The sequence below is a fragment of the Dendrobates tinctorius genome, unplaced genomic scaffold, assembly GCF_039654945.1.
Source record: "Dendrobates tinctorius isolate UK_male_01 unplaced genomic scaffold, ASM3965494v1 ptg000016l, whole genome shotgun sequence".
Lineage (NCBI taxonomy): Eukaryota > Metazoa > Chordata > Amphibia > Anura > Dendrobatidae > Dendrobates > Dendrobates tinctorius.
This window is the reverse complement of record NW_027361684.1, coordinates 25,928,584-25,942,797: the sequence shown is the minus strand read 5'-3', so window position 1 is coordinate 25,942,797 and position 14,214 is coordinate 25,928,584. Positions and strand designations below refer to the sequence as shown.

Genomic DNA, 14,214 nt, shown 5'->3' with positions numbered 1-14,214 from the left:
CATGTAGTATGTATGTAGCATGCATGTAGTATATATGTAGTATGTATGTAGCATGTAGCATGCATGTAGTATGTATGTGGTATGTATGTAGCATGTAGTATGTATGTAGCATGCATGTAGTATATATGTAGTATGTATGTAGCATGTAGTATGTATGTAGCATGCATGTAGTATATATGTAGTATGTATGTAGCATGCAGTATGTATGTAGCATGCATGTAGTATATATGTAGTATGTATGTAGCATGTAGTATGTATGTAGCATGCATGTAGTATGTATGTAGTATGTAGTATGTATGTAGCATGCATGTAGTATATATGTAGTATGTATGTTGCATGTAGTATTTATGTAGTATGAATGTAGCATGTATGTAGTATGTAGTATGAATGTAGCATGTATGTAGTATGCATGTTGTATGTATGTAGCATGTAATTTTTTTTTTTTTTTTTTTTTTTTTTTACATTTAACACATTAGCCGGATGATGGGACTACTACTGTCCCATCATTGGCTAATGTGTCAATCACTGTCATGGTAGCAGGCATCGCCCGATGGGACTTGTAGTCCCATCGGACGATGCCTGCACAGACCCCCGAAGCCTGCACAGCCCCCCGGCAGGCCGGCACAGCCCCCCGGCAGGCCGGCACAGCCCCCCGGAGCCTGCACAGACCACCGGCAGGCCGGCACAGCCCCCCGGCAGGCCGGCACAGCCCCCCGGAGCCTGCACAGCCCCCCGGCAGGCCGGCACAGCCCCCCGGCAGGCCGGCACAGCCCCCCGGAGCCTGCACAGCCCCCCGGCAGGCCGGCACAGCCCCCCGGCAGGCCGGCACAGCCCACCGGAGCCTGCACAGACCACCGGCAGGCCGGCACAGCCCCCCGGCAGGCCGGCACAGACCACCGGAGCCTGCACAGACCCCCTGGCAGGCCGGCACAGCCCCCCGAAAGGCCCGTACAGACCCCAGAGAGGCTGTACAAGGGCAGGAAAGGGTTTTTCTTATTCCGATACCGGAAGTCCCATAGACTTGAATGGGACTTCCGGTATCGGAATCGGCGATACCGATACTTTTTTTAAAGATCGGCCGATACCATCCGATACGATACTTTGAAGTATCGGACGGTATCGCTCAACTCTATTCACCTCCCTCCAAAGATTTTCTGTTGGGTTCAGGTCTGGAGACTGTCTAGACCACTCCAGGACCTTGAAATGCTTCTTATGGAGCCACTTCTTAGTTGCCCTGGCTGCATATTTCAGGTTATTGTCATGCTGGAAGACCCAGCCACGACCCATCTTCAGTGCTCTTACTGAGGGAAGGAGGGTGTTGGCAAAAATCTCAAGATACATAACCCCATCCATCCTTCCTTTAATACAGTGCAGTCGTCCTGGCCCATTTCAAGAAAAGCACACCCAAAATATATTTGCCCCACCATGCTTCATGTTTGGGATGGTGTTCTTGGGGTTGTACTCATCCTTGTTCAATTTTGATCTTATCTGACCACATGACCTTCCCCCCTGCCTTATCTGAATCATCCAGATGGTCATTGGTGAACTTTAAATGGGCTTGGACATGTGCTGGCATGAGCAGGGAGATCTTGTGTGCCCTGCAGGATTTTAATCCATGATGGCATGGATTACAACATTTGAGAGAATGTGGTCCCTGCTCTCCTTGTCCTCCCATGTAGTTCTTGGCTGATTCCTGACCTTTCTCAGAATTATCTTTACCTCAAGAGGCAAGATCTTGAATGGAGCCCCAGACTGAGGAAGATAGATAGTCATTTTATGTTTCTTCCAATTTTTTAATAATTGTGCAAACAGTTGTTGCCTTCTCATCAAGCTGCTTGCCTGTTGTCCTGTAAGCCATCCCAGTCTTTTGCAGGTCTACAATTTTGTCCCTGGTGTCCTTAGACAGCTCTTTGGTCTTGGCCTTGGTGGAGAGGTTGGAGCGTGATTGATTGTGTGGACAGGTGTCTTTTATACAGGTAACGAGTTCAAACACGTGCAATTAATACAGGTAATGAAAAAATCCCACCCCTCCTCCAATGTACATCTTTGAGATAACCCCAAAAATGATAAATTCATGTGAAAAGCCTGGAAAGAGATGACAATGGACTAATCCAGTAAAAGAAATACCATGTGATGCTCCAAAATATAAATAAATAAGAAAAATATTATCAAAACATGACCTTTATGAAACTTTAATAGTAGTACCCTGGATTCTTGTAGTGCATTTGAATTTATTGTGTCTACATGTATACTACTATTAAGGTTTCATCAAGCTCATGTTTTGGCTTTTATCCTAAGTCATATGACAAGGCTTGTTAGAAAGTCGACTTTTAGGATTGCTTTTTCCTTTACTGTAGGTGTCACTAGTCTTCTACCTCTCTTAAGAGATAATTTGCAGGCTTTTCACATTAATATATAATTTTTTGTTTACCTCAAACGTGTACATTGAAGAAAGAGTGTTTTTTTCCTTACAAGGATACTCTTGTGGTTGTATATAAGTGTTTTTGGCATTTTAAATGTTTTTACCATGTATTTTTTTTATCTTTTGTCTAGTCCATGTTCACATCAAGATTGTAGTCGGTGATCCTATTATAATAGTACTGCCCTCAGTTTTTCTCACTATAATACAGGTAAATAGTGCAGAGTAGGAGGCTTCTTAAAGAAAAACTAATAGGTCTGTGAGAGTCAGAGTTCTTGCTCATTGGTAGGTGATCAAATACTTATTTCATGCAATAAAATGCAATTTAATTATTTAAAAATCATACAATGTGATTTTCTGTTTTTTATTTTTATGATTCTGTCTCCCACAGTTGAAGTGTACCTACAATAAAATTTACAGATCTCTTCATTATTTGTAGGCGGGAAAACTTTGACACACTGAAAAGTCGGCAATGTATCAAATACTTATTTTCCCTACTGTGCATATGTGTACATATATATATATAATGTATATATATATATGTGTGTGTAATAAATATATATTAGTCTTTTTCTAATTGACATCCCATGACCAGATGGCATCTACGAATACCGGGATAGCTGCCAGAACTGACATTTCGAGTGGCTACAAACAGCTGCAGGATGGTTAATTAAAGAGTGCTACTCTGAATTTAGCAGCATTTAAACTTCGAAACACAGCTCTGGGTTTGATCAGTATTTAAACCCCCGGTAGCTGTGCCCCTTTGGAGGAAAATGGTTGGCGTGGCCGTCTGGTGAGGTGTGTGACTTGTAATGACATGCTAGATGCTGTATAATTGCTCGAGAGTCCAGTCCTCCTTGTACCGTCACTTCCAATTACATTCTCATTTGAGACAAATAGGGAGTTTAATAACAAAATATTATTCATTAAACTACAAATCTGTGCCATTAGTTTGCTAATGAGCATTGGGCCTGCTTCAATACATACACAGCTTTATTATTCACATTATGGTTTTGTCTGACTGTGCAGTATGCGTCAGTAGTGTAGCTTTTGAGAGTACAGATGTTAAAGGGGTTTTCCATGGTACAACTCTTATCCCATATCATAGCATATGTAACGAACATTTAATCACTAGGTTTCCGACTGTCCAGACTTCACCAATCACAACAACCTGGCTCCTATGGCCCGCAGTACCCATTAGTGAGTCATTACAAGAAGAAAGAGAAGGGATTGTATGTGCACAGGCACTCTCCATAACGTTTAAAAAAGGAAAATTTCAGGCTTCCACTCTGTTCTTCGCTTTCATTGTCTTGTACACTCACTAATAGATGGCTGTGGATTCAGACATTTTCCCTATTAATTGCGTTTTTTATTACTGACGTTTAATCATTGTATAATGAAATTTTGCAACTTTATTTCCTTTAATAGAATTTAAAAATCTTTATCTGCCATCAGTAACAACATTCATGCAAAGAAATAAGTTGGTTACAGATTGAGTCCCATTCATAGCTTAGAGGTGAATACAGTTGTATTCATCCCTGGCAATTCTCTGTCATCAGATTCATGCTGCACGAACCACAGGTAGCATGAATTAAACGCTGACTGTGGATTGTAGCCAGGTACCTTTGTCCTGGAAACACTGCCACCTTTCAGATAAAACATACTTTGAAAAGCTGTCTGGGGGCTATGTGTCTCAGATGACTAATCCAAGATAACTCCTTGGCCCGGCTTCTTCTTGCCCTGATCACCATTACTGAAAGGTCTCTTTTCTATCTAAAAATTTACAAACCACCTGATATCTTCCTCAATAAACTTCATTACTAATTACAGCTAAAAATCTGCAATGTTTCAGCCACAAATGGTGTTATTCAATCCATATTGATACAGGAAAGATATATATCTTTGTACCGTGTTAGCCAGTAGATAGAAGAATATTCAGGATTGAGAGTCCTCAGTGGTTGATACCTTTTAATGACTAACTGAAAAGATGGTAACAAATTGCAAGCTTTCGAGACTACTCAGGTCTCTCCATCAGGCTAGCCTAATACAGATCTTCAGATTTTGTATTAGTCTGGCCTGATGGAGAGACCTGAGTAGTCTCGAAAGCTGCTATTTGTTACCATCTTTTCAGTTAGTCATTAAAAGGTATCAACCACTGAGGACTCGCAATTCTAAACATTATTCAATCCATATAAAGACAAGGGTGACCTATGGCTTGGCAATGGCCATACATGGCAGAGATTTTATGTGCTGTAATTCATAAAAAGTTTAATGAGGATGATACCTGGTACCTTGGAACTTTTTACTTGGATTATTAGGCAATACAGTGGAGAGTTTCCCTAGGAGAGCAGAGGTCTGAAGGAGGATTACACAGGAGCCTATGGCATAAAATGTAAGGTCTCTTCATTCATATGCACTAAACTGGTGGGGGGAAGGGAGAAGCTAGTCACGAACTGCATCATACTAGTCAGCCAACAAACATAGACCCCGCTCAGCTTTCCAAGCTATGATGTGTCTGATACACAGAGTAAAAAAAATTGTCTGAAATTGTGCAGCCAGTGTCTGATTCATTCTGCCTGTGATTCAGGGGTTATAATTGACGTTTTTGAACAAAACATTTACAAGAATGTATACTATTGTATGCATTTCTTAGATAAGAAACTGCCTGGATCTGAACTTAAGGGGGTTTTACACATAGCGATATCGCTAGCAATATCGCTAAAACGTCACTGATTTTGTGACGTTATTGTGATATCGCTAGCGATATCGCTATTTGTGATACTTACCTCCGACCGGCTCCCCCGCTGTCCATCGCTGATCACGTGAGATTGTCCAGCTCCATTTCTCATCGGGCGCTTCCTGCTGGCCTTCCTGCTGTGTGAGACGAGCGACGCTGGACGCGGGCGGGGGGACGTCTGGATTGCTGTGTGTGAAAGGTAAGTATCGTCCACTGCGTCGCTGCTGCATCACTGTGAGCGATGTACCAGCGATCCTGACCGGGTCGTATCGCTGGTGCATCGCTAAATGTAAAAGGCCCTTTAGACTCTGTTCACACCAGCAAATTCCATTTCTTCTCTTTGTTACAAGAACAGAAAATGGAAATGCAGGAAGCTTATCTATCACATGTAGGGTACAAATACTGCTCAATGGGTTCTATTAACTATAATAAGATCTATTGGGTTTCCAATAGATTGTGCATCATTTCATTGGAAAAGATAGAGCAGCATGATGTGACGTTTTTTCAGTGAAGTAAGATTTTTTTTTTCAGCTGATAGAACGTTAGTGGAAAAAAGGAACACTGTGATTCCATTTAATAGTTTCATAGCTGTTATGGTTGAAGGTAGACATAAATTTATTAAGATCAGCCTATAATCTAAAATGTTGATTCAAAGGAAGGCAAAAACCCCATGAGGTGGGTGCTAATTTCTTAAATTAGAGGGAAAAATTCCTTTCTGACTCCACATACAGCAATCAGACTAGTTCCCTGAATCAATGTCTCATCACATAATTTGGTATCTATTACCTGTAATATACTTTTAAAAGAAAGGCATCCAAGCCCTCCTTGAAATTTTGTAGTGAATTAAGTGTAACATCATCATGTGGCAAAGATTTCCTTTGCACAAGTGTAGACCTTACATTTGTCTACATTGAACTTCATTTGTCATTTCTCATCCCAAGCCTCCAGCTTACATACATTTCTCTGTAATGTTAAATTATTCTCCTTTGTGTTGAGTTTAGTATCATCTGAAAATAATGGAATTCAACTCTGTATGCCCTCTACAAGGTCATTAATAAATATTTTAAAAAGGCCCAATACTGACCCTGTGGTACCTCACTGCTAACTGTGACCAAATGAGAATGTATTCCATTAATAATCACCCTCTCATGTTATGTCCCAACTTTTTATGTAGCTCTGTATCAAACACTTTTGAAAAATCAAGATATAGGACATCCATGGCACTACAGTCGTCCAGTCTGCAACTTACCTCATCTTAGCAGCTCTTCAGATCAGTTTGACAGGACAGATCCCTCATAAACCCAGGTTGATGTTGGGTCATGAGGTTATTCTTATTAAGATACTCCAATAATTCATCTCTTAGAAAACCTTCAAAGATTTTGACCACAGAAGAGATTTAGCTTTCCAAACTATAATTTCCAGGCTCAGATTTTGTCCCGTTTTTGAATATTGGCACCACATTTGCTATGTGCAAGTCCTGTGATTCAGACCCTGTAATTGTAGAATTCTTGAATATTAGTACTTAGGGCCTGGTAACTTATCTATTAATTGTTTTACAGCAACGACACACTTCCTGCTTGGTTTATTGAAGATGTATGGTATCCCTTTTCATGTCATCTGTTAGAATTTTCTTATGTAAATAATTAGAGAAAAGGGCGTCTTGTAGATTGGCATTTCCCACATCTTTCACTTTTTCACCCATATTATTTTATAGTGGTCAACACTATCATATTTGAGTTTCTTACTGTTTATATAGTTGAGGAATATTTTGGGATCATTTTTAATTTCTTTGGAAATGAACCTTTCTGTGTCAGTCATTGCTCATTTGTCCCTTCCCAGTATATATGTTGCAATAAAAAATTTTCCTTAATTTTAATCTAACCTCCACAAAACATCTACTGTGTCTATTTATCTATCTATTTACATTGTAAAAATTATTCAGTTACATTTAATGAGGAAGCAATTTTTGAAAAATAATTGGTAAAGCATCATAACATTAACAAGGCAAAAAGTTCTTAAAAGTCTTGTAAACTTGAACAGGCAATATGATATATCTGACCTTAGACTAAAAATTTTGTTTAAGGATATTTATGTAGGCTATGCCTAGAAATTGTTTTTGGGGGAGGATTCTACTGTGATGCCCTCACCCACATCTCATGATGCACTGCAAGGAAAATATAAAATTACTTTGGGACAATTTAAAGCAATGGGTAATCCGCATGATGCACAGGCACACTAGGTGCACAGGAGTGGGAGTCCAGCATAAAAGTGGTTTTATTTACTGCCAACCTCCCTTTTGTTAACCTCTTACCCACTTACAATAGTCTGACTTCCTGTGGTCTAGTAAACCAATGTACTTGTGGTCCCAAGTGCCATTTCAGTCTAGTGTCCCAGTAATCTGATTCATAGACTCTTGAAATGGTGGTGCTGGGTATGTTTCAGGGTGATCTAGGATGCGCTTAATATAAATATACCAAAATTGCTGATCTATTTAGTAAAACACATTCTTAAAGGGGTTGTCCCGCCAATAAATATCACATGTATTGGATGGATTATATAAAAAAAAAATAAAATTCATATACATGCTCTTAAAGAAACAATCTAGTGTTGCGACATTTACAAAGTGTCCCCCAATGTGCATGCTCAGCCACTGAGCTGGATGCTGCCGTTCACATGCGCTCAGTCACTCTCCTCACAGACAGTTCCGTGCATAGTGATTGGCTGCTCAGTGCAGACCAGCCAATAGAAATTACTTCCTGCCCTACAAGCTATTTCTGTTGGCTGCTCTGCAGTAGACTTTGATTCCGAGTTGATTGATTGAAATTGTTCCCCAATATTTCTTGTTCTGGTCTTACGTAGTCTAATATGAATATTCTTTGATAATGACTAAGCAGTTTCTAACAAGACATAGCAAAAAATAAAGATGACCTTTATCAAATATACCAGCTGCTGTGGCTTACAAACAGGGGTTTCTTATGTCCAGTGCCTTTAAATCTATTAATATTTGAATAGTACTGTCCATAAGGTACAGGCTGTCAAAGCGTCACATTTTCTCCAGAGCCCTTATTATACATAAGCTTCTGTGTTTCATCTTGAAAGGCCGTGGTCAGACAATATGCTTGCAAAATATGGTTTCTACTAGAGTAGCCATGAAAAATCTAACAGATAACACATCAAAGGAAAACTAGCAAAGAATATAAATGTATCTGATGAAAGTATGTTTGAGGACAAGGTCAAGTTCAACTGGTAATATATATTGGGATTATTCTTTATGCCATAAACAATGGCGCTTATCTGATGACAAACATTCTCTGGTGGCTTTATGGGCAGCACATAATAAAGTCTTATTTGTTTTCCCGTGCCTTTTCTTTGCCTAAGAGAGCTATCCGGGTACGCAGTCATTCCATGGAAACTATGGTGGGAAATCAAAAAAAGCATCAGTCCGGGGGAATATCTGGGAGCCTGAGCGGAGGAATTGTGCACACAACTGCTGAAATGACCAAAACCACATTCTCTGTAAGCACTGAAAATATTAAACTGTATCTTCTCTTTCCAGAATATGATCAGCTTTGGAGATGGGTTGGTTGTTCTTAAAGGGTACCTCTTATCCCAAGAAACGCTACTTACTTGAAGATATAGGGGTAACCTGCAGATAAATAATATTTAAATCATGTATAATCAGCTTACTGGAGCAGCAGCTACAGGGAGAAAATTAAGTTTTCTTCTTCCTGAAACCGCTTAATTCTAGTCATTGGGGTGGTCCAGTAACTTCTTATTACACTTTGAGCACTTTCACTTTCCAGTACAATGATTAACAACCTGGTCTGCAGAACTGGCTGTCTATCAAAGTGACGAGGAGTGATTACAGGCGCTGTTCACTGTGCCACCCCCTGCAATGTGCCGATGACTGGAAATATGCAGCTATAGCATGAATAAACCTTGATTTTTTTTCCCCTGTAGCAGCTGCTTCAGTAAGCCGGCCTCATGGGATTTAGATGCTGTTTGCTTGCACATTACCCCTGTGTCTGCAGATAAATTGCATTTCTCGAGGTATGGGTTTGCTTTATGGAGATCATCCTTCATTGACAAATAATGCTTTATAGGAAAAGGTATGCCTATGAGATATTGCATAGATCAGATGTCTCCTATACACCTCAAAAGTAGAATTGAGAGGGATACCTGTCTTCTTGCAAAGCAAAGCTATTAAATATATGGCTGCTCTCAAAAAGTGCGAGCGCAAATTGGTGCAATTTTTGTTGATCCTAACTGGTAAAAGATTTAACAAGTAAAGCAGCTGCCCAGAATCTGTCTGTATTGGCAGGAATCTGCCCTTTTTCTATTTGTAGGATAGCAAGAAGCAGGTTGCAGATAAAAGAGAACAAGACAGGACTGCAGGTTCAGACTACACATCGAGTTTGTTAGTAGTCTTAGACCTTGGAAATGCCAAGAACTGCACTTAGTTAAGTTTCTTCATTTTTCTTTTTAGAAACAATGCAAAATAATGATTTGCTTTGTTCCTGTAAATGTTTTTATAGCCTCCTGCTGTGGTGACAAAGACACAGTCCAAGAGTCCAATAAAACGGAGATCTGGTCTCTTCCCTCGATTGCACACTGGAGCTGAAGTACCGTCTGAAACTCGGGCGAGATGGTAAACTTTGTTTTGCATTATTGAAACATCTTACAGTTCATCACTGGGGTTTGCTTTCCACATGTTATGCAACTTATATAAGGTTATCATTCTCAAAAGACATGAAGAAAAAAGATTTCTGAGTCTCTGGAGCGCTGTAGGTCCTCCCTACCTGCATCCTTCTACTGATCACGTTTGGAATTAGTCTCCATCTGTCTGATCCTCTGTATCTGATCCATCTGTACTCGCAGCATTGTTCTTTTCTTTGACATTTATAAATGTTATATTTCACAGTTTCTTTAAACAGGATAACTTTTAGAAAGTGCATGAGGTTCCTATTACTGTATTGCGCTAAATAGTCTGCGGCTGTTATTGTTTCTTAACTGGCAAAAGCATCACTTAAATGTCTCTCAACCTTTTGCTTCCCCAAGGTTATGTTCCCACAAACGTACCTTGGTCACATGCTAGCCATGTAAAAACTGAACGCATGTAGACAACACTCGGACCAATGTTAGCCAATGTATAGTTCACAGCAAATTCTTTTTGCAGATCCCAGTGAAAAATTGCAGCATGCTTTAATTTGATCCAATTTGCATACTAGATTGGTGCCTGTGTATACTAGGTAGTGCCTGCACCCATCTACTATGCGAGTGGGCACATAAAGCTGAACACGGAGCCAGACACTTTTGCTATTTGCAACGAGACTGGTTGAATAAATTATGTAGAGGTGTGTACTTAGCATAAAGCCGGCCATACACATTAAATGACTGGCAGTCAAAACGATGCTGCAGCCAATCATTCAGTCTACAGTCATTTCATATCTTATATACAGGCGCACTCATTCGGTTGTGTGCTCCTGTGTTCTCTATGAGAAAGCCCCAGCTCTGCCCACTTTATCGGAGATGGGCCAAAATGGTGTGGTTGCATAATTTTATCGCAGCTGTCACGTCACACGTGCTCTAACATTAGGCAACTTTTCAAAGCTTTTTATGCCAGAATACTGGCATAAAAGTTTTGTTGAATTGGGCCCAAAGTTTACACACTGGGATAGATCTAAGGGGGACGGTACCGGGGTTTCTGATGTCTCAGGGCAGAGGGCGCGATGACGTCACTACAGCTCTCCCTCTGCCGAGCAGTGCAGAGAGTCAAAAGACGCTGAGGGGACTGGACATGTGGAGAGTTGAGTATTTGATTTTTTTTTTAAGGTATGGAGCATTATATGGACCCTTTATACTGTATGTAACATTATATGGAGCCCATTACACTGTATCTGGAACATTATATGGAGCCCATTACATTGTATCTGGAACATTATATGGGGCCCATTATACTGTATGGAGGACTATGTAGTGCCCATAATTGTATGGAGGACGATGTTGTGCCCATAATCCTGTAAGGAGGACTATGCGGCACCCATAATTTAGTATGGAGGACTATGGGGTGTCCATCATTTTGTATGGAGGACTATCTGGTTCCCATAATACAATATGGAGGACTATGTTGTGCCCATAATACTATATGAAGGACTATACTGTCCGGTCTAAAATGATAAGTCTGCTGTCACTCTGTGCTGTGCGCTGCAAGGATTTGTCATTTTCTGAGCTATTGTAGAATTTACAATAGATATCACTCATGTAATTGAAGAAGTGAAATATTTTGTATTGTACTATACCTGTATTTCATCATGATTAGTGGTGTGTGTTAAAGGGTGCCCACTGAGTCTCTTTAGCCCGGCCTCACGAAAACCTGGAGCAGACCCTGGTCAACACGCTGGGTCTATAACTGGTCTATAATAACTCAAGTATTTTCCTATAGCTAGAAAGTTATTCAAAGTAGATACACATATGAATTTGTATGCTTCCATTATAAAGTGTCTATTGACCTTTATGACCATTGTTTCCTGGATTAAAACGACAATAAATATGTGTAAATGCTTCCTATTATTAGGAATTACTTGGAAATTACTTGTGACCAGAGTGCAGGGTAAACCTGTTTCCACTAGTAAATAGTAACAGCTGTGCAAATTTATCTTCTATGAAAAAAATAGATTTTCCATCTCCTTTGTAAAAGGTTAAGCTGCGGTAGCCATCAGCTGCCTATGGTGAGTTATTTACAAGAAGAAAGTGAACGTTCCAAATTATACAGGCAAAAATGATGCTGACTTTTGAAATACTGGGATAAAGCGGTGACCGATAATGAGTTTTCTAATGATAGCACCGGCGGCCACATAAAAACTAAATAAACCAAAATTCGGGGATTTCTTCCAAACAGTACTCAATGTAAACCGAATGCACAACCTGCACAATTCAGTTATTTACTTTTCACATGATTCTTATCACATTGATAGCGATATATCAGTACCATATTATGGGACTGTTTTAAAGAGAATCCATCACCAGTTTTATGCTACTTCTGAGAGCAGCATAAAGAAAGGGTAGAGACTCAAATTCCAGAGGTGTCTCAGTTGCTGGGCTTATAGCTGTAGTTTTGATAAAACACAGCTTTATCTGCTGGAGCCCTGTTCGTCCTCTCAGTCATAAGCTCCTGCTAAGTAGTCCTTGGTATTCAAGACCTCTGGCTATTTTTGCCCACCACTGTCGATTCACCTTCTAGGCAGAAATCTGTCTAGATTTACAATGATTGATTTGGCCTAAAGGTTGCTATTAGCACACATTAAAGGGTCTTCTCAAGTTATTAAATTCAGCCAGTTAGTTAGCATGTAAGTAAGCAAGTTTATAATTGACTTGCTTTTTAAATTTTTGTCATTTTCCGGCAATGAGAATTTTTTTTATCTTTTATAGTGTAGTTTGTTTCCATGGAGCTCAGCCACCAGTGCTTGGGCAGACCCAGCAAAGTTTGCACATTAGTTAAATTCCAGGAAAGGGGTAAACTTTTAACATACCAGTCACCTATCTTTGGCGCGTTGATTTCTATACAACAGTTACCCATTCACCCCCTCTTGCTCTCTCAGCTCGTGACCCAGCTGATCTTATCAATCCTCCGGCATCCAGAATCAGGGGTCTCACTGTCTGGAGCTGTGTGCTTGCTCAAATGCACTGTTATCCCTATTTGCAAAAATAGATATAGGAATAAAGACTCAGAACAAGCTCTGATAGCTGAATGTGTTAGAGAAGAACTTGTACTGAACTTTTACGTTCTTCTAATACTACAGCTCTGCTTCTCACCAGACCTGTCACTCAAGGAGGAGAGCCCACCCTCACAAAAACCAGAAAGTGAGGAGACTGAGAATTTGTATGCTGCTAAAGAGACTACATTAGAATAACCCTTTAAGTGGAATTTATGAAAACAAGTTTAAGTAAAAAAGTAAAGAAATAGACCAAGGGAGCCAAACAAGTTGATTCTTTCATTTTCTAAAATATGTGAGCTAAAATCTGATTGGTTGTTATAAGCGGCTCCTACACATCTCCCTTGTACTGGTTTTTATACATCACCCTCATTACGTAACTTAGTACAAGCCTATGCTGAACCACTTCGGTTAGGCCTCTTTCACACTTCAGTTTTTTGCATCAGTCAAAATCCGCCAAAAGGACGGATGGCGGATCCGTTTTAGTACTGATGACAACGGATGGCACCCGTCCGTTTTTTTGACGGATCCGACAAATGAAGAATTTTAAAGGAATCGCAGCCTGGAAAGGAGAGAGACAGAGAGAGAGAGAGAGAGAGAGAGAGAGAGAGAGTGTTTTTTGTCCGGCACCCAGCCCAGAAAGAATTTCGGGTTAAAAAAGTGTCTGGAGGATCTGCCACAGAAAAAAACGTTGCAAGCTCCGTTTTGAAATTTTTGAGGATGGTAACGGACAGGAACTTTTGGCGGATCCGCAAAAAAAACGGATGCAACAGACGGCAATCCGTCACAATCCGCCAAATAATGGAAGTCAATGGGGAAAAAAACGGATCCTCAAAAGAAAATTGCGGATCCGTTTTTTTCAAAACTTGGCGGATTGTGACTGATTGTAAAAAACTGAAGTGTGAAAGAGGCCTTACCAACATAGCCTAGCCAATTATATATTTTTTTTTCTTGGTGCAACTTTTTGTTTGTTTTTTATGTTCTCCATCGTTTATATACATTTTCATTATCTTGCACATATCCTAAATTACAGCCTTTATTATGGTCTAGAGTTGCACTAACAATTCTGTAGGTTTTGAAACTCACATTGCATTATAGAGACTTGGCTAGACTAAGTTTTGACACCAACAAGCTCATTGACTGTTTCCAAATAACAAAATTGAGAATGCTGCTTTGAAGATGAAAACAAATAATGCGTATACCTGCTAAGTTCTTCAACGTTTTAGGTATATTATCAACATAAGAACACGTTTTTTTATCTAAAGTTTATGTTTTTGTATATTCATCACAAGTTTAATTGACTACATTCACATTCACAATTGATCATTTTCTGCTTTTAGTTCTAG

General features: G+C 39.9%; 1 protein-coding gene across 5 annotated transcripts in view; it reads left to right on the top strand.

Annotated features, from left to right (window-relative positions):
- RAP1GAP2 (RAP1 GTPase activating protein 2) overlaps nt 1–14,214 on the top strand; it is a 1,085,931-nt gene that overhangs the window by 1,037,810 nt on the left and 33,907 nt on the right. For all 5 annotated transcript variants that reach the window (XM_073565586.1, XM_073565585.1, XM_073565588.1 and 2 more), the window contains 2 exons: nt 8,535–8,672; nt 9,692–9,804. In XM_073565586.1, the coding sequence (XP_073421687.1) occupies nt 8,535–8,672; nt 9,692–9,804 (251 nt within the window). The remainder of the gene's footprint in view (nt 1–8,534; nt 8,673–9,691; nt 9,805–14,214) is intronic.